This window comes from Mustela nigripes, chromosome 4 (assembly GCF_022355385.1).
Source record: "Mustela nigripes isolate SB6536 chromosome 4, MUSNIG.SB6536, whole genome shotgun sequence".
NCBI lineage: Eukaryota > Metazoa > Chordata > Mammalia > Carnivora > Mustelidae > Mustela > Mustela nigripes.
The window spans coordinates 90,491,728-90,517,285 of NC_081560.1; the positions used below are offsets into that span (position 1 = coordinate 90,491,728).

General features: G+C 39.2%; 1 protein-coding gene across 1 annotated transcript in view; it reads left to right on the top strand.

The window, feature by feature from the left end:
* NME8 (NME/NM23 family member 8) overlaps positions 1-25,558 on the top strand; it is a 54,226-nt gene that overhangs the window by 22,593 nt on the left and 6,075 nt on the right. The window contains exons 6-11 of the mRNA XM_059397580.1: positions 7,789-7,855; positions 8,911-8,984; positions 12,173-12,265; positions 13,253-13,437; positions 20,261-20,436; positions 25,336-25,480. Coding sequence (XP_059253563.1) covers positions 7,789-7,855; positions 8,911-8,984; positions 12,173-12,265; positions 13,253-13,437; positions 20,261-20,436; positions 25,336-25,480 — 740 coding nt within the window. The remainder of the gene's footprint in view (positions 1-7,788; positions 7,856-8,910; positions 8,985-12,172; positions 12,266-13,252; positions 13,438-20,260; positions 20,437-25,335; positions 25,481-25,558) is intronic.

Below are 25,558 nucleotides of genomic sequence, written 5' to 3' on the forward strand. Positions count from 1 at the left end.
CATCTTCACCAGCATCTGTCATTTCCTGACTTGTTGATTTTAGTTATTCTGACTGGTGTGAGGTGATATCTCATTATGGTTTTGATCTGTATTTACCTGTTGCTGAGTGATATGGAGCACTTTTTCATTGTCTGTTGGCCATCTGCATGTCTTCTTTGCAGAAATGTCTGTTCATGTCCTCTGCCCATTTCTTGATTGGATTATTTGTTCTTTGGGTGTCGAGTTTGCTAAGTTCTTTATAGATTTCGGACACTAGTCCTTTATCTGATATGTCATTTGCAAATATCTTCTCCCATTCTGTCAGTTGTCTTTTGATTTTGTTAACTGTTTCCTTTGCTGTGCAAAAGCTTTTGATCTTGATGAAATCCCAATAGTTCATTTTTGCCCTGGCTTCCCTTGCCTTTGGCGATGTTCCTAGGAAGATGTTGCTGCGGCTGAGGTTGAAGAGGTTGCTGCCTGTGTTCTCCTCAAGGATTTTGATGGATTCCTTTCTCACATTGAGGTCCATCATCCATTTTGAGTCTATTTTTGTGTGTGGTGTAAGGAAATGGTCCAATTTCATTTTTCTGCATGTGGCTGTCCAATTTTCCCAACACCATTTATTGAAGAGGCTGTCTTTTTTCCATTGGACATTCTTTCCTGCTTTGTCAAAGATTAGTTGACCATAGAGTTGAGGGTCTATTTATGGGCTCTGTGTTCTGTTCCATTGATCTATGTGTCTGTTTTTGTGCCAGTACCATGGTGTCTTGATGATGACAGCTTTGTAATAGAGCTTAAAGTCCGGAATTGTGATGCCACCAACTTTGGCTTGATTTTTCAATATTCCTTTGGCTATTTGAGGTCTTTTCTGGTTCCATATGAATTTTAGAATTATTTGTTCCATTTCTTTGAAAAAGATGGGTGGTACTTTGATAGGAATTGCATTAAATGTGTAGATTGCTTTAGGTAGCATAGACATTTTCATAATATTTATTCTTCCATTCCAGGAGCATGGAACATTTTTCCATTGCTTTGTGTCTTCCTCAATTTCTTTCATGAGTACTTTATAGTTTTCTGAGTATAGATTCTTAGCCTCTTTGGTTAGGTTTATTCCTAGGTATCTTATGGTTTGGGGTGCAATTGTAAATGGGATTGACTCCTTAATTTCTCTTTCTTCTGTCTTGTTGTTGGTGTAGAGAAATACAACTGATTTCTGTGCATTGATTTTATATCCTGACACTTTACTGATTCCTGTATGAGTTCTAGCAGTTTTGGAGTGGAGTCTTTTGGGTTTTCCACATATAGTATCATATCATTTGCGAAGAGTGATAATTTGACTTCTTCTTTGCCGATTTGGATGCCTTTAATTTCCTTTTGTTGTCTGATATTGAGGCTAGAACTTCTAGTACTATGTTGAATAGCAGTGGTGATAATGGACATCCCTGCCGTGTTCCTGACCTTAGCAGAAAAGCTTTCAGTTTTTCTCCATTGAGAATGATATTTGTGGTGGGTTTTTCATAGATGCCTTTGATAATATTGAGGTATGTGCCCTCTATCCCTACACTTTGAAGAGTTTTGGTCAGGAAGGGATGCTATACTTTGTCAAATGCTTTTTCAGCATCTATTGAGAGTATGATATGGTTCTTGTTCTTTATGTGTTGTATCACATAGACTGATATGTGGAAGTTGAACCAACCTTGCAGCCCTCGAATAAATCCCACTTGGTCGTGGTGAATAATCCTTTTAATGTACTGTTGAATCCTACTGGCTACTATTTTGGTGAGAATTTTCGCATCTGTGTTCATCAAGGATATTGGTCTGTAAATCTCTTTTTTGATGGAATCCTTGTCTGGTTTTGGGATCAAGGTGATGCTGGCCTCATAAAATGAGTTTGGAAGTTATCCTTCCATTTCTATTTTTTGGAACAGTTTCAGGAGAATAGGAATTAGTTCTTCTTTAAATGTTTGGTAGAATTCCCCTGGGAAACCATCTGGCCCTGGGCATTTGTTTGTTTGGAGATTCTTGATGACTGTTTCAATCTCCTTACTGGTTATGGGTCTGTTCAGGTTTTCTATTTCTTCCTGCTTCAGTTGTGGTAGTTTATATGTCTCTAGAAATGCAACCATTTCTTCCAGATTGTCAAATTTGTTGGCGTAGAGTTGCTCATAGTATGTTCTTATAATTGTTTGTATTTCTTTGGTGTTAGTTGTGATCTCTCCTCTTTCATTCATGATTTTATTTATTTGGGTCCTTTCTCTTTTCTTTTTGATAAGTCGGGCCAGGGGTTTATCAATTTTATTAATTCTTTCAAAGAATCAGCTCCTAGTTTCATTGATTTGTTCTATTGTTTTTTTTGTTTCTATTTCATTGATTTCTGCTCTGATCTTTATGATTTCTCTTCTCCTGCTGGGCTTAGGGTTTCTTTCTTGTTCTTTCTCGAGCTCCTTTAAGTATAGGGTTAGGTTGTGTACCTGAGACCTTTCTTGTTTCTTGAGAAAGGCTTGTACTGCTATGTATTTTCCTCTCAGGACTGCCTTTGTTGTGTCCCTCAGATTTTGAACCGTTGTATTTTCATTATCATTTCTTTCCATGGTTTTTTTCAATTCTTCTGTAATTTCCTGTTTGACCCATTCATTCTTTAGAAGGATGCTGTTTAGTCTCCATGTATTTGGGTTCTTTCCAAACTTCCTCTTGTGGTTGAGTTCTAGCTTCAGAGCATTGTGCTCTGAAAATATGCAGGGAATGATCCCAATGTCTTGATACCAGTTGAGTCCTGATTTAGGACTGAGGATGTGATGTATTCTGGAGAATGTTGCATGTGCACTAGAGAAGAATGTGTATTCTGTTACTTTGGGATGAGATTTTCTGAATATATCTGTGATGTCCATCTGGTCCAGTGTGTCATTTAAGGCCTTTATTTCCTTGTTGATCTTTTGCTTGGATGATCTGTCCATTTCAGTGAGGGGAGTGTTAAAGTCCCCTACTATTATTGTATTATTGTTTATGTGTTTCTTTGATTTTGTTATTAATTGGTTTATATAGTTGGCTGCTCCCACGTTGGGGACATAGACATTTAAAATTGTTAGATCTTCTTGTTGTACAGACCCTTTGAGTATGATATAGTGTCCTTCCTCATCTCTTATTATAGTCTTTGGCTTAAAATCTAATTGATCTTATATAAGGATTGCCACTCTGATGTCCATTAGCATGGTAAATTCTTTTTCACCCCCTCACTTTAAATCTGGAGGTGTCTTCGGGCTTAAAATGAGTTTCTTGGAGGCAACATATAGATGAGTTTTGTTTTTTTATCCATTCTGATACCCTGTGTCTTTTGATTGTGGCATTTAGCCCGTTAACATGCAGGGTAATTATTGAGAGATATGAATTTAGTGCCATTTTATTGCCTATAAGGTGACTGTTACTGTATATTGTCTCTGTTACTTTCTGATCTACCACTTATAGGCTCTCTCTTTGCTTAGAGGACCCCTTTCAGTATTTCCTGTAGAGCTGGTTTGGTGTTTGCAAATTCTTTCAGTTATTGTTTGTCCTGGAAGCCTTTAATCTCTCATTCTATTTTCAATGATAGCCTAGCTGGATATAGTATTCTTGGCTGCATGTTTTTCTCATTTAGTGCTCTGAATATATCATGCCAGCTCTTTCTGGCCTGCCAGGTCTCTGTGGATAAGTCTTCTGCCAGTCTCATATTTTTGCCATTGTATGTTACAGACTTCTTTTGCCGGGCTGCTTTCAGGATTTTCTCTTTGTCACTAAGACTTGTAAATTTTACTTTAGGTGACAGGGTGTGGGCCTATTCTTATTGATTTTGAGGGGCGTTCTCTGAACCTCCTGAATTTTGATGCTCGTTCCCTTTGCCATATTGGGGAAATTCTCCCCAATAATTCTCTCCCATATACCTTCTGCTCCCTTCTCTTTTTCTTCTTCTTCTGGAATCCCAGTTATTCTAATGTTGTTTCGTCTTATGGTGTCACTTATCTCTCGAATTCTCCCCTTGTGGTCCAGTAGCTGTTTGTCCCTCTTTTGCTCAGTTTCTTTATTCTCTGTCATTTGGTCTTCTACATCGCTAATTCTTTCTTCTGACTCATTTATCCTAGCAGTGAGAGCCTCCATTTTTGATTGCACCTCATTAATAGCTTTTTTGATTTCAACTTGGTTAGATTTTAGTTCTTTTATTTCTCCATAATGGCTTTTATATCTCTCTAGAGTGTCTCTCTAATATCTTCCATGCCTTTTTCAAGCCCGGCTAGAACCTTGAGAATTGTCATTCTGAACTCTAGATCTGACATATTAGCAACATCTGTATTGATTAGGTCCCTAGCCTTCAGTACTGCCTCTTGTTCTTTTTTTTGTGGTGAATTTTTCCACCTGGTCATTTTTTCCACATAAGAGTATATGAAGGAGCAAGTAAAATACTAAAAGTGTGGCAACAACCCCAGGAAAATATGCTTTAACCAAATCAGAAGAGATCCCAAATCGTGGGGGGGGGGGGGGAAAAGGGAAAAAAAAAAAAACAAAAAAAAAAAAAAAAAAAAAAAAAAAAAAAAAAGAAAAGAATTAAAAAAAGAAAACGAATAAAGAAAAGTATAAAAAGAAAAAAATATATATTAGATAAACTAGTTTAAAAACATTAAACAGCAAAAGGTAAAAGTTAAAAAAATTTTAGCAGAAGAACAGAAAAAAATTAAGAAAAAAAAATTAAATTAACTGCAAGACTAAAGAATCACAGGGAGAAAGCCATGAGTTCTGTGCTCTGCTTTCTCCTCCTCTGGAATTCTGCTGCTCTCCTTGGTATTGAAACTGCACTCCTTGGTAGGTGAACTTGGTCTTGGCTGGATTTCTTGTTGATCTTCTGGGGGAGAGGCCTGGTGTAGTGATTCTCAAGTATCTTTGCCCCAGGTGGAATTGCACCGCCCTTACCAGGGGCCGGGCTGAGTAATCCGCTCGGGTTTGCTTTCAGGAGCTTTTGTTCCCTGAGTGCTTTCCATAGAGTTCCGGAGGACGGGAATACAAATGGCAGCCTCAAGTGGTCTCCAGCCTGGAGGCGCCTAGATCCAGGGTCCCCACTCCTCAGTGCGCCCTCAGTGAACAGCGCCCAGTTACACCTGTCTGCCTGACCTCTGGCCGCGCTCTGAGCTCACCGAGCCTGTGGCTGGCTCAAGGTAACACTGAGCTATGATCTTACTGTCAGCTCTGTCTCTGTAGCCGCCTTTCCTGTTCCAATACCTGCAAGTTCTGTGACACTCAGACACCCCCGATCCTTCTGTGACCCTGCGGGACCTGATGCCACGCTGGCCCCGCGTGGGCTTCGCTCCGGTTTAGCCTCTGGAGCGATGTCCCTCAGCGGAACAGACTTTTAAAAGTCCTGATTTTGTGCTGCGGTGCTCTGCCGCTTGCCGGGAGTTGGCGCCTCCCCCCCGGGGGTCTATCTTCTTGTCTCTTTGGATTCACTTCTCCGCCAGTCCTACCTTTCAGAAAGTGGTTGTTTTTCTGTTTCTAGAATTGCTGTTCCTCCTCTCTTCGATCTGCCGATGGATTTGCAGGTGTTTGCAATATTTAGATAAGCTATCTAGCTGATCTCCTGCTAGTTGAAGTAGTCTCAGCCTGCTACTTCTCCGCCATCTTGACTCCTCCTCCCTAAATATATACTCTTAATTGTTATATTCTATGTACCTTTCTCTGTGTATACTCTGTTCACTGGTTATGTTGTTGTTCTGATTGTTCTTACAGAATGATATCCTGTTTTAATTAATAACAATTGAATGTAAGAAATATATTAATATGTTTATTTTATATTATTCCACTTTGTTGAATGCTTCTGTTGTTTAACTTTCTTATTTAATTGACTGGTCTAGCACAGCCCTGTCTGATAGTAAAAAAAAATACAACTCATGTTGTGAGTCACATACGTAATTTAAAATATTCTACTAATCACATTAAAAGCAACAAAGAAAAAAGGAAATTATTATTATTTTTTTCTTTTCAAATATTTATTTAAATTCTAGTTAGTTAACGTATAATGTAATATTGGTTTCAGGAGTAGAATTCAGTGATTCATCATTTACATACAACACGCAGTGCCCATCACGAAGAGTGCCCTTCTTAATGCCCATCACCCATCTAGCCCATCCCCCACACACCTCCCTCCATCAACCCTGTTTGTTTTCTATCGTTGAGAGTCTCTTATGGCTTGCTTTCCCTCTCTCTCTTTTTTAGAAAAAAAGTGAAATTAATTTTTTAATCCTATATATTAAAAAGATTCCCATTTAAATGTGTATTCAATATAAAAAATAAGGTATTCTGCAATCACTTTTTCTTTATTTTTTTTTTTAAGATTTTTATTTATTTACTTGACAGACAGATCACAAGTAGGCAGAGAGGCAGGCAGAGAGAGAGGGGGAAGCAGGCTCCCCACTGAGCAGAGACCCCAATGTGGGGCTTCATCCCAGGACCCTGGGATCATGACCTGAGCCGAAGGCAGAACCACCAAGGTGTCCCTGCAATCATTTTTTAATACTAAATCTTCAGAATGTACTGTGGAGCTATCGCTTATGGCATTTCTTAATTTGGACTAAGTTCATTTTCAAGTGCTGAAATTGCCTTATGTGGTTAGTGGCTTTTTTTTTACTCGGACAGCACATGTCTAGCAAATATAAAGTCAGATCAATTTGAAGTTATAGGTGGTATAATTATCTTATTCCTGATTATAATAAGAATGAGAGCTTCAGTATAGTCCTTTCGATATATTTGGAGGTCTTTATTTCATTGAGACTCTGAAATTATGCATTCTCTTGCCAAAAAATGTATATATGTAAATATATAAACCTTTCAGATAGTTAAAACAGAATCACAGAAGCACTTTAAGGGTTTCTCAAGAAATTAAGGAACTCCCATCCCTATCCTTCCCAGTGTTTTACTTTATAGTAGAAAATTGGTTATTGTTTTGAGCAAGACAGTTTTTTAAAAGTTAAGGAGGTATTTTTCTGTTTCCAGTTTACTAAGGGAAATGGTCAGGATCGGATCTTGAAACTCATCGAATGCTCTTTTGATCTTTAACATGATAATTATGTATCTGTTGCTTTCTTTCTATTTATTTATTTATTTGAGAGAGAGAGAGCATGCATGGGAGGGGCAAAGGAGAGGGAGAGAGAGAATCTCAAGCAGACTCCCCACTGAGCATTGAGCCCAATGCGGGCTTGATCCCATGACCCTGAGATCATGGCTCAGCAAACTGAGCCACCCAGGCACCTCTAACTTATTGCTTTGTTATTACTCTCTGCTTCTTTCTTATTTTATTCCTTGTGCTCTTTCTAAGTTTTAAGGTTTTTGGTTGTTTTTTTTTTTTTTAAGATTTTATTTATTTATTTGACAAATGGAGATCACAGGTAGGCAGAGAGGCAGGCAGAGAGAGGTGGAAGCAGGGTCCCCGCTGAGCAGAGAGCCCAATGCAGGCTCAATCCCAGGACCCTGGGATCATGAACTGGGCCGAACGCAGAGGCCTTAATCCACTGAGCCACCCAGGCACTCTAAGGTTTTTGGTTTTTAATCAGTTTCCATATGTATTATTTCTGATTATTTATTATTATCTCTTACCATCCTAATCATTTTAAACGTTCCTTTTTTAAAAAAAAATTTCAGTGGAAAGATGGGGGAAAGTAATGTTAGATATATGTGGGCACATTTCCACTTTACCCTTTATCCCTTGGATTATAAATATTTATTGGAACAAAATTTCTAAAAACTCTTTTCCTATCATATTAAAATGTAACTTCGGTTTGCATTTCTCTTCCACAGTATCATGAAATTCTGTTTGTAGACCCAGATGAGGATGATGGTGGGGAAGCACCCAGTGAAAGTGTTGGTGAGTAAAATTCCTGCAGGGTAGCAACAAAGAATTTGCGCCCAGAGATGTCCAGTAGAGCACTAGTTGTCGGACAGAAAAGCTGGTGACTGCGATGTTATTGTTATGGTACTGGCAGGATAATACTAGACTCTGTTATTAACAAGCAAACCTTTTGCTCCCCTTGCCTTCCCTTTGGTCTCTGTGCATGCAGCCTTCAGAGGTTACCCAGGACCAGGGGTTCCTGTCTCCTGTGACTAATGAGACTTCAGCCTCCTCTTATTTCATCCTTCATCTTCTTCTAAAAACTTGTGAAAATAATTTCTTCCTCAATGACCCACATGCCAGTTTACTTTACAGCTAAAAACTTTTCTCCTGGATTGTCTGCATAGATGTGTGAGTGTGTGTTCATACTTCGGAGGGAGCAGAGACGGTGTCCTCAGTGGGTTGTCATGCACTAAAAGCTCATCATAACAATGTGTAGATAGGGACGCCTGGGTGGCTCAGTGGGTTAAGCCTCTGCCATCAGCTCAGGCCATGATCTCAGGGTCCTGAGATGGAGCCCCGCATGGGGCTCTCTGCTTGGCGGGAAGCCAGCTTTCCCCTCTTTCTCCACCTGCCTCTCTTCTTACTTGTTCTCTCTCTCTCTGTGTGTCAAACAAACAAATAAATAAATCTTTAAAAAAAAAAAAAAGAATGCTTAGATAAATGTAGATAAATCTTTAGATGGTAAAATCCATCAGTCTGTTATGTTTGCTTGTGTTGAAACTCCACTCATCAGTGATACTATGACTTTAATGCATGTGAATTATATTAAAATAACTAGTGCCCACCTAACTCTTTTTTTTTTTTTGCCTTGGGACCACCAATTTTTGTGAATGTTTCTCCTGCATGCAAATACAGGAACTGCACTTTGATTCTAAGGAGAACCTTTGGTAGTTGGAGTGCCATAATAACAACAAAGCTGTCAATGAAAAAAAACTCACTGGACATTAATAATTTACATTTCTAATTGCCAAATCCTTCATTACCTAGACTTTATGCCAAGAAAATTAAATTCTCTTTTTTTTCCCCAGATGAACTCTACTATATTGCTATTATCAAACCTGATGCTGTGACTGGTAGAAAATCTCAAGAGATTAAACAAAAAGTAAGTGATATTTCCCCACAATACTTTAAATTAATTGCAACATAACGTCTGGACTGTCAGTTTGGAGACAAACTTATCATTTAGGGTGAAATGGAACATAACAAATTTCTGGTGCTAGGTACCTCCAAAGGCTTGGAATGTTTTGTCTTGACAAAAGTCAGACCTATTGAAGCATCTTCATTTAAAAAGCCCTGCTCTACCAGCGTCTAATATAAATGATAAAAATTACAGTTCTTATATTGGATTATAACAAGTGTTCTTCCTGCTTAGTTATTAACGATGGAAACTTGTTATAAGTTTACACTGGCTTGTTTTGTTTTCTGTATGTTGTGACAAACGTATGGTCCTTTTTAGATACGTGGTAGAGCAAGGAAGCATTTAATGTTTTGGTCTGCTTTAGAGCTAAAATGAATTTTTGTAAGAGGAAAACTGAATTCTACTCCAAAGATCCGCAGACTTTTCCTAGAAAGGGCCAGAGAGTAACTGTTTTCAGATTTATGGGGCCTATAATCTCTGTCACCACTGCTGAACTGTCATCACATTGAGAAAGCAGTGTACGTAGTACGGAAATGAATGGGCGTGGCCATGCTCCAATAAATTTTATTTCCAAAGGCAGGTGGTGGGCCAGATGTTGACTGCAAGCTGTACTTTGCTGACTCTTTAACAATGACTTTGTGTTGACACAGCAACAGTAAATTGAAATTTGGAAAGACTGCTGCCTGGAGAATAGAGAAGGTCACCTAAGGAGCTACCAAGAGGGGTTGGCCATCCCTTGATGAAATTCCCATCATGCACTCCTTCTTTAGCTACAGCAGTATGATCACTGATTAACCTATGAGAAAGTCGTTGGTTCATGGTCATGGGTTGTATGGTCTCTTCTTTTTGTGCATTGATTTAATAATATCACTCTCTAAGGATAGCCCTTTTCTTCCAGATTTTGGTGTGTATGTGTGGGGGCATCAAACCGCACCCCCACCCCCTATGGATTACTTATACTTTATAAACTTTAAAAAAGTAGTATCACATAGTCATGGTTTACTGTTCCTTATTCGAGTACATTTTGATTAGCTAGGACAATAAAGCTTTTCAAAGTTATATAGTTCTTTCAGTTGGGGCAGTTCTATTAAGCATAAGTTCATCTGCAACTGCCCCTCAGAACAATATATTACTTAAAATATAACCCATGGGAAATTCTACTAGTTACCAAGCACATTTAGAGATGGCCGTAAGAAAAACACACACTGGCAACTAGGCCTCTGGGGGAGAGGAGGATACAGGGCCTTGAAGCTGAGCAGCTGGGAACGCCCGCCCACTCAGGGCGGACTCTGCCTGCTACAATTTTCTGTTATCTCCCCTTTCCTCCCTGAGAGTACCAGTGGCTAATTAGATAAGTCCTTTACATGTGCTGGTTCCACTGTAAACTTTATACTGCTTGTAGAGACATATTCTTCCCCCCCTTCTTGTTTATCTACAAGGCCTATGACCAATGTGTGGCTTTCTTCAGCTCTTCTGTGGGTTACTGACTGTTTCTATCTAATAAAAGCGAGACTGAGGAGTTGTTCGGGGCAAGTCTTTTCTACTGTCGTCCCCTGCTCCCTTTCTCTTGCAGCTGACTTGTTTGTGCCTCATTCTTCTCCCTTGTGCCGACAGAAAGTGACATTCATCTTAATATTTTTGTTTTGACATAGAAAATAACATTTCAGAGATGTAAATTATGAATATCTTCTGAATATTTCACCTCTCTGGAATACGATATTGGGCTAACAGCCAAGACAAAAAAATGAGAATATTTTGAATCGAAAAAAATGAACACACTGCATATTTAAATTAGAGTAAAGGAAAGCTTATCGAGTTTAAATATTGATTGTTTGGGTTTTACTTTCTGATGTCAGATACTAAGTACTATAAAAAGACAAGATTTGAGTATTTGGAATTTTTTAAAAAATTTTTTATTTCTTTTCAGCGTAACAGTATTCATTGTTTTTGCACCACATCCAGTGCTCCATGCAATCCGTGCCCTTCCTAATACCCACCACCTGGTTTCCCCAACCTTCCACCCCCCACCTCTTCAAAACCCTCAGGTTGTTTTTCAGAGTCCATAGTCTCTCATGGTTCACCTCCCCTTCCAATTTCCCTCAACTCCCTTCTCCTCTCCATCTCCCCTTGTCCTCCATGCTATTTGTTTTGCTCCACAAATAAGTGAAACCATATGATAATTTACTTTCTCTGCTTGATTTATTTCACTCAGCATAATCTCTTCCAGTTCTGTCCATGTTGCTACAAAAGTTGGGTATTCGTCCTTTCTGATGGAGGCATAACACTCCATAGTGTATATGGACCACATCTTCAAATTTAGACTGTCAGGAGAGGGTTCAGAAGGATGTACGTTGTGCTCTGCCATATCAGAAGACCAATGGAAACCAGTACAGTGTTTAGTTTTATAACAGAAGCAGGAGGCACCTGGTGCTGGATACGCCCGTCAAACTGTAATTACTGAGTTGCTTTGAACCTGGATTATACTTATATTACATTATTTAGTACCTCAGTAGACTTGGCATATTTGCTTCAAACTTCTCCTTGTTACATTTTACTGTACTTGACACGCAAACTGGATTTGTCTTTAAGTGTTTTGTTTTTTTTTAAGACAGAGCATAGCTAAATCTTAAATTCTGGCCTTTCCAATGGTTTGGATAGTGTTTTTTTTTTTTTTTTTTTTTTTTTTGCGATAAAGTGTAAAATATACTAGATTATGAGCGACAGCCTCAACAAAGGAAAACCTTTTAAGAACTAATGTTAAAAAACAAAAAGAACTAATGTTAAACCAGTTTTGAAGATAGATGGTTAAAAAGCACTTATAAACATGTGTCTTTGTGACTGATTCAGAAAGTACGGTAACTTCCCTTGGAATTTACTTAGTTCTTTCATGTTTTGGGGCAAGTCCCTTATTGGAAAAACTGCAGAGTCTCTGGTTTGAGCTTTGAAAACTTACAGACCAGGAGGCATGATGATGACCTTCTTCGTTTACGTAGTTTTGAGCCTCTTCAGACCTAGTGCCCAATGGGTCGTGCTGAAGTCATTACCTGAAATGTGTTCAAATCTGGGTGGTTTGTTAAACACAGGGAAGAAATGTCCTTGCCTTGTCTTACATGTGCTCCCCGCTGCACCTGGATCCGGCTCTCTCTGTGAAGATCATCAACGCAGGCTTTGTCATAGAAATGGAGGATAAGAGATTGCTCACTGAACAGCAAGTGAGGGACTTCTATCATCGGATAGCAGACCAGGTAAGGAAAATAGACACAAACGAAGAGAAGCTGCTGTGTTTTCAAGCGCAGCCTCAGAGCAAGAGCGGATGGTCTGACTGGTCTTTGTTGGAGTGAAGCCCTGTTCGGCTTACGGACTCTCAGACTCCCTGCATCAGCCTCTGGAAGTGAACATCCAGGCCTCTCCTATAGATTTTTATCCCCGGCTGAAAGCTCCTTCTCATAATCCTCACAGGGCAAAAAGGATGAAGGGCCTTCATCCTTGCATTACCTAAAGGCCCATGTCCCAAGTTCTGTTCTTTTCTGCCTTGGGGAGTATAAGAAAGGAGTGCTTTGTATTGGAAAGGGCAGCGGTTTGGGGATCAGAAGACAGAGTTTCTGAAAATCTCCTGCCCAGTCTGGTAGCCCTCAGTTACGCATGGCCATTTGAATTTAAATTCACTAAAATCAAATCAAGTAAAACAAGATTGAGAGTTTTTGGTTGCACTGGCCACTTTTCAGGGGCTCAGTAGCTGCACGTGGCTACACGTGTTGGAGAGCCCAGAGGAGCGTATTTTTCATCAGAGAAAGTTCTAGTGAACGGCACTGTGTCAGCTGGCTGTGAGACTCAGGCCGCCTCTGTTGGCCCCAGGAAAAGGTCGGACCCTCTGGCTCAGCATCATGTGGGAACTTTTGAGTCAATCCACTTTCAAAGCCCTCCCCTCAACCTCCATGGTCCTGAACTCTGGGATTGGGCTTCTCAGTTCGGTGTTTTAACAAACCTGACAGAGGATTTAGAAGCATCCTGAAGTTTGAGAGTGGTTATTAGACCATCCTTAAGGTCAGTCCCTGTGAGCTCTGAATTTCCATCCTTCCAATGTGCGACTGTTCACTGGGGGCTGATAGAGCGAACATTCCCTTGCCTCGTGGTTGGGAGGGGGACGATGTTGCTTGGGTTGGGGAATGGCTGTTTTTTTAGTCTTCTATCTCAGAAGCCTGAAGTAAGCAGTTTATCATCTTATTTTGTAGCCTGACTTTGAAGAGTTTGTCCTTTTTATGACCAGCGGTCTGAGCCATATTCTAGTTGTATCTCAAGGAAATGAAGAACAGCCCACCCTGGGAGAAACTGGGCCCAATCCCGAGACTGAAGATGAAGAAATAAATGAAGATAACCCTGCTGTGGTCATACCTCCAGGGATGAAGAAGAGGGACAGGTAGCTCGAGACTAGGAAACCTACCAGTAGACATTGGGTTAGTAGGTAATAAAGTGTAATATCCAAATGTCTCAAAATCCAAGAACACACTTTTAAAAAATATTTATTTACTAAAGAGAGAAAGAGAGATCACAGAGGGAGGAGGAGAAGCAGCCTCCCACTGAGCAGGGAGCCGGATGTGGGACTCAATCCCAGGCCGCTGGGATCATGACCTGAGCTGAAAGCAGACCCTTAACCAACTGAGCGCCCCCCTCAGGCTCTCCCAAGAACACACATTTTTATGTTGGATGCACAAGTGTTTCTTCCTGTTGATCTAAAAAACCATACATACAACAAAGCTGAGATTTCCCTGAAAGTTTATGTCAAGAGGATTAGAAGGGGAAAATGTGTCCTGTTTGTCTTTCTAAAGCTGGGCACAACAGTCTGGCCTCCCAGCCTGGGGCCCTCCAGTAGATTGGGACCATGTGTCATTCCTGCCAGGTCTCTGTCCTCTCTCATCTCCCCACATTGACTTCCACCTGCCTTGTGTCCTACTAATGACATTGGAGGTATGCCCTCCCCTTTTTTACTTAAGGCAGTTAGTGGTTATAAATTGCTAAGAACCAAATGGTTGCATATTTTCACTAATGGGTTTTTAAATATTTGAAAATGAATGTAAGGACTAGACATAGTGCTGGTTTCATGCACTGCCATTGTGTCTTTTATTCCTCGGAAGACTCAGAAAGTCCAGTTTACCACAGGAGTCATCAGGGCTATGCCTGAAACGAAGGTGGGTGAGTAGGAAGCTGAGAGGAGCGGAGTCTTGAGAGTCCATCATGTGTTTCTTCCCGATGAATGGCGCATCTTCACTGGGTTTTCTGTCGGGCATCTCCAGAACTTTCCTTGTGGTCTTATTAATGTGTGTAGTGGCTTTTCTTGAGTAGCTATATCTGTTGGTTCCTACTGGTGTCATATATTTTAGGTAGCAGGGTGACCCTACAGTCATTGGTTCCAGGTTGTAGTGGCTTTTCTTGAGTAGCTATATCTGTTGGTTCCTACTGGTGTCATACATTTTAGGTAGCAGGGTGACCCTACAGTCATTGGTTCCAGGTTGTAAGTGGGATTGAGGGGCTTAGAGTTACGTCAACTGCCAACACAGGGCTTCGTGAACAGTAGTACTTCATTTTACAGTCTTAAGGGGGAATGATAGTCAGTGGTCAGAGGGAAGGTTTGGATGGGGAGCGTTGCACTCAAAAAGGTGCCAGACTTCATACCGGAACTTTTGAGCTCTTAAAAAGATGTTCTGTGACGCATTCATTGAGGCAGCTCGCGTAAGAGAAGTCAGCATCCCGCAGGTGCCGATGTTCGATGTTCGGTGAGTCTTCATCACACCCGCCCTTGAAAAGCAGTTGTCTCTGGTTGTTGAATACCGACATAATAACATGAACAGTTTAGGCCATTGGCGGGGTGGCTGTGGAGTGAGATATGTTAATCTTGCTTTGGAAAAGTCTGCAGTATTTTTTTTCTGAACTTAGAGACTTAGAGGCTCCATTTCCCTTTGGCCCATGTTTTTCCTGAGCAGTGGCCCCAGGCAGGCAGCATGGAGCAGTGGGGAGAGTGTTTGTCTGGGAATCTGTTTGCACAGCTCGTGTTCTGGAAGCAGAGTGTAACACGTGTCAAGTACTCCTACTGTCGTCTATTAAGTAAGCCCAGAACCCAAAGGATCAAGGACAAGAACTCTCACGAGTGATTTACATATCTGTTCTTTCTTTCTTTGTTGCTACCTCTCCGCTATCTCAGAGCCTCCTCACCTTCCTCCCTGGGTGGTGGTGGGGCTCCTCCATGAGGAGAAAGGAAATTAAAAGCAGGGCAATTAGAGTGGGAGGGGTAGGTGACTCCTGTGAACAGGAGCAGAGCTCTCCTTCTTGGTCAGGGTGGTCGTCCCCACAGAGAAAAACTCACATGTGAGCCCACAAGGTCTGGGAAAACTTTCTGTACATCAGCAGTAGCCCACGGGACTCAGTGGCTGGCGGGCAGGAAGACCCAGGAAGACAGGGCACAGGCAGCCATAGTTTTCATCCAGATCCCAAATTTGTCCATGATGACTTTTGATCACAGTCTGTTATCTGTTTGCTTGTTTGTCTCCTTAATCAGGCTGTGTATTAAGAACTCAGACATCAGAGTCTTTTTTCTTTGCTTTCCAGTGATTCTACAGAAGAGGAAGGTGTGGTTCTACTAGCTATGTTGTCGGGAGTCAGATAAGTGGTTACTAGAAATCTTCACTCACTCACTCATTCAGTCATTCATTCTTTATGCATCCTTCTGTTTACTTAATATTTATTAAATCCTACTATGTGCCAAATCCTGGGGATACAAAGATGGGAGGAAATGAAATGATCTCTAAAGTTCCTTTCAGCTCCGAATCTTTGTGACTTAGTGAAGATGTCAGTGCCTACCCCCTATAATTTATTGTGTTTCTCTCTCCATACAAAGTGTATATTTTATTCTTGGTAACCAATTTGTCTCTATACATGTCATAACTGTAGAGAGCAAGTTTTTCTTTTATAAAACTCTCATTTAGATTGAAGATAATAGATACAATTCCTAAAATAATCTTTAAAAGTATTTCTGGGTTCAGAGCGGTCTGAATTGTATAGCTTTACTTTCTACTCCCATCTCCAGAGCTTTCTTGTCTTTCTAGCATCAAAGAGAACCTGTGCTCATAAGCATCTGGCCCTAGGTGAGACCTGGAGTTCTGTTGGTTTAGAACTAAGGAGAAGGGGAGGGCAGTGTGGTGCTTTCTCCTCTAACAGGGAAGTGTCTGAGCTCAATCACTGGGGTAAGAACCTGGGGATAACCAACAAACAGACTTGTAACTCCTCAAGGCCAGGTTGATACTGGATTACACTGGGCCATCCTGAACCACCCCCTACCGAAAGCACAAGATGGAGCTGAGCAGAATTAGAAAAATTCCCTGCCTTTGAAGACCAGCTCTATAAAGGCTCTTACCATTTGTTCCCACAGGGGAGTGACACCCTGCTTGCTTGTAGCCTAGAGGCCATTTTTGTCTTTCAGCTATAGGGTTTCCAACACCTCATATATCAAAACCCAGATGTCAGCCCCAATAAACCAACCAAAGAAAATGGCTGTCCACCTGAGGGAGCCTAGCAGCCAGAGAAAGGAAGATCTACACAAAAATCAAACATAAGCCCAGTGAGAAAGAACTTCTCGGGCTGGAAAAATCTTTAAGTAAAATAATAGTACTAGTACTACTGCTGCTACTACTAATAACATATAACTAATAGTATATAACTACTACTAATAATAATGCTTGAGATGCAAGTGCTACATACACATAAAAAGAGACTTTCAAATTTGAACCATAAAATAGTGATTTGAACTCTAAATTCAGTGGAGAATTAGTGTGATAGTCATTTGAGACTTGATTTTAATGACTTGGAAAATCAGATGAAAGAAATAGCTTACAGTACAGAAAAGAGACAGACTTCATGAGAGCAAGAGAATAAGCAATGTGGAGAATATACTGGGCAAAACCCATGTGCTAGTAAGAAAAATTCCATACAGAGAAGAAAGAATAGATGAACAAGCTATAATTCGACAAAGAATAGTGGGAAAAATTCCCTGAAATGAAGAAATAAATGCATCTGCCAATTGAAAGGGCTTACAGTCACTCAGCCTGCATGATGCATGAAAACAGACAGAGGGATATCCTGGGAAAAAGCACTGAATGCCATTTCCGGAGAGAAAGAACAGGCAGTGATGTGCTCAGTGTGTCTGAAACCCCAAGCAGGTAATTTTCTTAACACCCCTCTCCTCTATATGATAATATTATTTTTAGGGCTAATCATTGAACAAAGAAAATAATGATGGCCAGGAAAGAAAACATAAATGTTGAAAATTGTCCTTTGTGAAACATGTAAGCAAAAAAAGAAAAAAAAAAGAATATTCTAATACCAAAAATGAAACAAATAATAGGCTAATACTGTTTACTTCTTAGAAAGGAAAAAAGCATTCATACTTATATACGTATCAGTCTATCACAATAATAAGGTGCAAATTTTGTCTGTAAGCCTTAAATTTTGAAGATTAGTGGCTTTCTCAAAATTGATTTTTACTATATATTCATGTTAAATAGAGATACATAAAATTACTGTTTCACAGTAAACTCCAGAAATTGCATTCTGCCAATAGCTTTGTTGTTTTAGTATTGATTCTTACATGCAGAGTATAAGCTAGAGTACATATATACATAGATAAGGAATAAAAACATGCCAACTTGAAGCCTACACATATATTATTAAAATTTAACGCTAACCACAGGAATTATTTAGACAAAATTTTTTTCAAGGAGGAGTAAATTTATCACTAACGTTGTTTAGAATCACTGGTGATGCTAAAAAACAGCCCAACTTTTAGTTTAAAATTGGGTTAACATTTGTTAGAGTCAGTGCATCCCCCAGTGACTTCCACTTGGTTCTCTTCCACCAACTGCATAGTTGGCAGCAACTGAGAACAAGTTTCTTACAATGAAAAATTCTTCCACTGGCATGGGACTTGCCATCAGACCACTAAGAGAAACAGCATACGCCCTGCATCCTAATGAAGCCTCCTAATGAATCCTCTACCTGGAGAAGCAAAGGAAGGTATGCTCAAGGACATGCTTAGGAATATATGGCCTTAAAAATAGTTGAAAGAAGACTTGACCAAACAAAAAATGAAAAGAGACACTTCAGCATGAGGGAGAAGAGGGAAGGGAAATGGTTCTTCTCGGAGTGGAGAGAAGAGAGCTGAAATGAAGAGGTGACACAGGGATTTTAAAGTTCTTTTTCAGGTTTAGAGAAGTGGGGATGGGTAGGATGATAGAGCTGAGAAATAGTGTGCCAGAACGTTAAGAAGTATTTGGAACACGTATTTTTGGTTACAGAAGCTGCTAAAAGATGGTGAACATCAGTGCCATGGATAAGTATAATAGAACTTGTACGTTAACAAGGGGAACACGTGGAATGGATAGCAACTTGCTCAGACCAGCAAAGTAAGGGAAAGATAAAAAGAAAAAAGCACAATTTAAAATAAATAGTGTATATATAAAGTCAGATGGAAGGAGGGTTAAGTATATGGCTATTATACTAAATATAAAAAGGTTAATTATCCCATTAAATACAGAGTGGTCTGTAAGTGGTCTATTAAGGTTAAGGTAAAAAAAAAAAGGTACATTAAAAAACATCATACTAACAATGGATCATCAATGGGTACTAAAACCATTGCATGAAAAATATATACAGTTTCAAATAGTGTTCTCACAGATTTCTTTTTATAAAGGTGGACACTTTAGCTTTCCAGAGGAGCAGAGAGGAAGATACCACTTTAACCACATTAATACTGTCAACAATGGGAAAAACTTAAATTGTGCACATCATATTGTGGTGTATGAAGGATACAACATCACTTATATAATACTCCTGCCAAAGATTTTATACCCTGTTATTAATAGGAAACTACTGGTCTGTCTAATTGTTTGAAACCATCCTAAATGAGGAAAACTCTGCAAAACAGCTAAGCTGGACTTTACAAAATGTCAGTATCATAGAAGATGAAAAGGCTGAGGCCTTGACAGAGATTCAAGGAGACTAGGGAGCCAGGACAATTACAGGCAATGTATGGTCCAGGATTAGGAAAAATTACTATTGATGGGACATACTGTCAGGTTGGTGAAATTTGAATATGAACTATTTATGTGATAATAGTTTTGTATCAATGTGAACTTTCCTGAAATATTTAGGAGGGTGAATGTTTAAAATATCTGCAGCCTGTTCTTAAATGGTTCAGTCAACATACACACAACACACACACACACACACACACACACACACACAACAGGAGAGGGAGTGAGAGGGACAGAGAGAAGAAATGTGGCAAAATGTTAACAGTGGTAAATCTAGAGTTCATTATCCTTGTCTTGCAACCTTCCTGTCAATGGAATTATTTTCAAAATAAAAAGTTTCAAAAACTGCACTCATCTATATTCTGTTCAGAAGAAACACACAAAAGAAATAAAATAAACATAGATGGCAAAAAATATATAACCAGGAAAAATAAAGTACTAGAATTGAAAACACAGAAAGTACTAAATGGGGTTGCCTGGAGTGGTGCAGTTGGTTGAGCATCTGACTCTTGGCTTAGCTCAGGTCGTGATCTCAGGGTCATGGGATCGAGCCCCATGTAAGGCTTCATGCTCAGTGTGGAGTATGCTTGAGATCCTCTTCCTTTGCCCTTGCTTCCCTTGCCTTTGGCGATGTTCCTAGGAAGAAGTTGCTGCGGCTGAGGTCGAGGAGGTTGCTGCCTGTGTTCTCCTCAAGGATTTTGATGGATTCCTTGAGAGAGAGAATCTCTTGAGAGATTTTGATGGATTCCTTGAGAGAGAGAGAGAGGCTCCATGTCCAGCCCAGAGCCTGAGGCAGGGCTCTATCTCATAACTCTGAGCTCATGATCTGAGCCAAAATCAAGAGTCAGGTGCTTAACCAATTGAGCCCACCCAGTGCCCCAAGAAAAACATTTTTATCTGCATTTTATGTTGGTCTTCTCTGTCCTCCCATGAAGTCAAGCATACATGATTTCATGTAAGTGATTTTTGGATTGGTTCAACAAAAAGTTAGATACATATTTTCTGATTTGACAGAAAAATACAACTTATCTTTCTATGACATTCAGTTTTTGTTTATTAAATCACAAAATATTTGTGAACTTATTACCAGTTTTAATTTTTTGGCATGGTTATTAAGGTTTACGTTACATTAATCTTAAATTATATTTTGGATTCCCACAGCTTACAAGAATATCTGGAAAGACAACATATATCTCAGTTTTGTGATGTTGAAGAGACTGTAACTAATGTTAACCATTTCATTGATGTGTTCTTCCCTGATTTTAAAAACATGAAAAATCTCAAATTAGAAAAGATCCTGGCATTACTTCGGCCAGCTCTCTTTCAAGAAAAGAAAGGTAAGAAATAAATATAAATACACCCTAGTATAGTTATATTAAAAGATACTATTTTAAAATTTAACATTGAAGAAAAACACCTGTTTCTTCATGTATGAAATTCAGAAGATTAAATTGAGGGGTGCCTGGCTCACTCAGTCAGTGGAGCATGTGACTCTTGGTCTTAGGGTCATGAGTTTAAACCCCATTTTGGGAGTAGAGCTTACTTAAAAAAAATGAGCACATAAAGTTCCTGGCATCTAAAGGGTGCTAGTTATTTTTAACCTTTTCCCTAGTTACTTTTAATCTTTCTGCTATGTTCACATAGCAGACATACAGACCATAAGTTCACATTATAGATGGTATATGGAAATACAATTGATATGTGTATACTGACCTTATATTCTTTGACTTGCTGAGCTCAATTCTAGAAGCTTTGCTGTAGTTCCTTGGGAATTTCTATGCAGACCAAGGTTTCTCAATTTCATACCTACTTACATTTGGGGCTAGATAATTTTTTGTTGAAAGAGGTTATATCTGGGGCACCTGGGTGGGTCAGTCAGTTAAGTGACCGACTCTTGATTTTGGCTCAGGTCATGACCTTAGGGTTTTGATACTGAGCACTGCCTTGGGATCTGAGCTGGGCATGGAGCCTGCTTAAGGTTCTCTCTCTCCTTCTCTTGCTGCCCCTACCCCCTCTAAAAAAAAGAGGCAGTGTCCTGTTGCATTGTAAAATGTTTGTAACACCCTTGGCCTTTACTCATGACGTCTTCCACACCCCCAGTGTGATGACCAACAATATCTCCAGACATTGTCAGTTGCTTCCTCGCAAGATAGAATGTCAGGCTGAGAGCCGGTGATATGAGCAATAAGTATCACCTGCAAATTGAGAGAGTTTTTCCTCTTTCTTTTGAATTGGTATGCCTTTTATTTCTTCTGCTTGCCTCATTGAACAGGCTAAAACATCCTCTATGATGCTGACAACGAGAAGTGACGAGCTTGCTTTGTTCTTGACCTTATAGCAAAAGAATTCAGTCTTTTCCCATTGAATACAATATTAGCTCTATAGACTCAGTAGTTTAGGCCTCTGCCTTCAGCTCGGGTCGTGATCCCAGGGTCCTGGGATCGAGCCCCGCATCAGGCTCTCTGCTCAGCGGGGAGCCTGCTCCACCGCCCTCCTCTGTCTGCCACTCTGCCTACTTGTGCTCTCTGTCTGTCAAATAAATAAATAAAATCTTAAAAGAAAATTCCAGTTAGTTAACATACAGTGTAATATCAGTTTCAGGTATACAATATAGTGAATATACAATATAGTGAATCAACACTTCCATACAACACCTGGTGCTCATCAGCACTTACACACTCCTTAATCTCCATCACTCATTGGACCCATCCTCCCATTCCCCATACCTCTGGTAACCATCAGTCTGTTCTCTACAATTAAGAGCTTGTTTCTTGGTTTGCCTCTCTTTCCCCCACCAGGTACATCTGTTTTGTTTCTTAAATTCTGCATATGAGTGAGCTCATATGGTATTTGTCTTTCTCTGACTGACTGTTCCTTATTTAGACCCTATACAGATTTTGTTGGATTTCTACTGATGTAGTTCATTTTTTGTGTGCTCGTGTAAATGGTGTTGTTTTAAATTTCAAATTTGTGTTCATTGCTGGTATAGAGGAAAATAATTGACTTCTGTATATTAATTTTAACCTGAAACTTTGCTACAGTGGTCTCTTCTTCTTTTCAGGAGTTTCATTGTTATTGTTTTTTTGGAATTTGCCACATAGATATTGATGTCACTAGAAAACAAAGAGAGTTTTATTTTCTCCTTCCAAATCTATATACTCTTTTATTTCCTTTTCTCGTGTTATTTCACTAGCTCAGTTTTCCAGGATGATGTCACATGTCAAATTGCCTTCTTTCCAGTCTTGGAGACAAGCATCTAGTTTCTCTCCATTAAGTATGATGTTAGCAATAGGATTTTTGTACATGTTCTTTAATAAATTGAGGAGCCCTCTATTCCTAGTTTGCTGAGAGTTTTAATCACGAATTGTTGTTGAAGGGGCTCCTGGGTGACTCAGTTGGTTAAGTGTGTGCCTTCTATTCAGGTCATAATCCCAGGGTCCTGGAATTGAGCCCCATGCTGGGTTCCTTGCTCAGCCGGAAGTCTGAGTTTCTCCCTCTCCCTCTTCTTCTCCCCCTGTTTGTGCTCTCTCTCTGTTAAATAAATAAGTAAGTAAGTAAATAAATAAATAAAATATTAAAAAAAAAGAATGGTTGTTAGAGTTGTCCTATGCTTTTTCTGTATCTATGATAGAATTGTATGATTTTTCTTCTTTAGCATATTAATATGCAAGTTATGTTCATTGGTTTTCAAAATTTGAACCAGTCTTGTATGCCTGGAAGAAATTCTGCTTTGCTGTAGTGTATACTTTTTTTTAATACATTATTAGATTTGATAGATAATATTTTGTTGAGATTTTTTTCCCCATAGTTCATGAGACTCTCTTATGTGACAGCTAGTACGTGTTTCTACTCCCCACCCTTTTCCAGGACTCATAAGAATACCTGAAGTATGCAGCAGACACATTCTAGCTAATCCATTTGCTAGCACTCTTACTACCAAGTCACTAGAAAAGAACAACCCACCAATAAGAAGTAATAACCATTAAATCCATAGATGATATATGAGAATTAAAATTGCCTGTCTTCTGTATGAGTTGGTAGGTGGCTGTTGCCTCATTCATACTGGGTACAGATATCAAATGAGTTTGCATCTGGGGCCTACCTGGCCTCTATTGGATATTATCTCAGGCAGTTCTGGTTCTTTCATGTGCCCGGAAGCCTCAAAAGAGTGGCTCACCTCCAAACAACTCTGTCATGTAAGACAAATCCTCAGACCAGAGCTTCCTTGGAAATCAGACCCTTGCACCTTTTATTCATTGTTTTTATCTCCTCTGGGACTGGTTTAGTCATCTTCTCTCAGTTTGCATCTAGCTTGTCAGAATCATTTCCATTGTTGCTTTTTTTTTTTTTAAGATTTTATTTATTTATTTGACAGAGAGAAATCACAAGTAGATGGAGAGGCAGGCAGAGAGAGAGAGAGGGAAGCAGGCTCTCTGCCAAGCAGAGAGCCCGATGCGGGACCTGATCCCAGGACCCTGAGATCATGACCTGAACCGAAGGCAGCGGCTTAAACCACTGAGCCACCCAGGCGCCCTCCATTGTTGCTTAAAGTCTCTCTTTTCCAATGAGCACAGAATATCTTTTCAAAAATCCATTCTGACAATCTTTATCTTCTAATTGCTATGTTTACACCATTTATATTAAATGTCATTTTGGTACATTCTGTTTTCTCTTTCCTGCTATCTTTTGGAATTTAAATACTCTTTAAGTGTACCATTTTAATTTTCCCATTGGCTTCTTAAATATATGTATTTTGTCCGTTTCTTTTAGTGGCTGTGCTTTGGGATAAAATATATGATGTGCATAACTTTAAAACCGTTTAGAGTTAATATTTTGCTACTTCCCCATACAGCCCCACATACCCTTTTCCCCTTTGCCCTATGTGGTGTAGTCACTGGTCTATTAAATCTACATGTATTGAGTACTCCTGCAGACTATATTGTAATTTTTTTGCTTTTCAACAGTGATGAATTTTTTAAAAAAACTTAAGAGGAGGAAAACATTTTATTATATTCACCCGGATTTACTCTTCACCCAGACTGTTGTCTTCTATTCCTTTCTGGAGTTCCAAGTTTCCCTCTGATACCATTTCCCTTCTACCCAAAGAACTTTTGTACTTTTTTAAGAGCAGGTCTGCCGGCAACAAATTCAGTTTGTTTTCTTTCATCAAAGGATGTCTTTATTTTCATTCCTGAAGGATATTTGTACTGATACAGAATTCTGGTTTGTCAGTTTTTTTCCTTTAACACTTTAAAAATGTTGGGCCACTACCTTCTGGCTTTATTGGTACCTAATGAAAAATCCAGCATCATTCAAAGCGTTTTTTTTTTTTTTTACCTGATATGTAATGTACATTTTTATGTGTTTATTTATTTGGGGGTTGCTTTCAAGATGTTTTTCTTATCTTTGGTTTTTAGCAAATTTATTATTATTTGTGTACGTACACTTTAAAAAAAAAGATTTACTTATTTATTTGAGAGAGAGCAAGAGAGAGCATGAGTGAGAGGGGCAGAGGGAGAGGGAGAGACAATCTCAAGCAGACTCCACATTGAGTGTGGAGCCCAAAGTGGGACATGATCCCAGGATCCCAAGATCACAACCCAAGTGGAAACCAGGAGTGGAATGCTCAGCCAACTGTGCCACTGACGTGTCCCTGAGTATACTTTTCTTTGAGCTTATCTTTGATTTTTGGGGTTCCTTAAACTTCTTGAATCTATAAATTTATATTTTTCACCAAATTTGAGAACATTTCCACCATTATTTCTTTAAATTATTTTTTCTGTGACAACTCTTTCTCTAATCCATCTGGGATTCCAAAGGTATAAGTATTAGATATTTGACATTGTCTCACAAGTTCCTGAGGCTTTGGATACTTCTAAATTTGTTTTCTGTGTATAATTCTAATTCGATCATTTCGATAGTTTGTTTTAAAACTGAATTCTGTGATTTCCTTGTTGGCATTCAGCCCATCCAGTGAATATTTTATTTTGGTTATGTAATGTTTTTTCAGTTTTACATACCTTGTATGTGTATGATTCCCGTGTAATAAAAGTTGGAAATAACATCATAAGTCATAATTGGTATGTGAAGGATATTATTCACCTTAAAATCTAATAAGCTATTTTTGAAAACTTCTAAATTTCAAATAAGGATGAAATGCATAATAGTACATTCTGTATGGTATGCATAGCCAGTAATCTATCAATTTAACACTTGTTATGTGGCTTTTTATTTAGAGGATGTTTTGAAGATTATTGAAGATGAAGGCTTTAAAATACTGATGCAAAGGCAAATTGTATTATCAAAGGAGGAAGCACAAACACTGTGCCAGGAATATGAAAATGAAGATTATTTCGGAAAGCTTATAGAAAAAATGACCAGGTAAAGTAGATTTTCAGGTTTAGAAGGACCAGTCTGATTTAGTTTTTAATAATTTAGGTCTTATTTTGAAGACCTAAT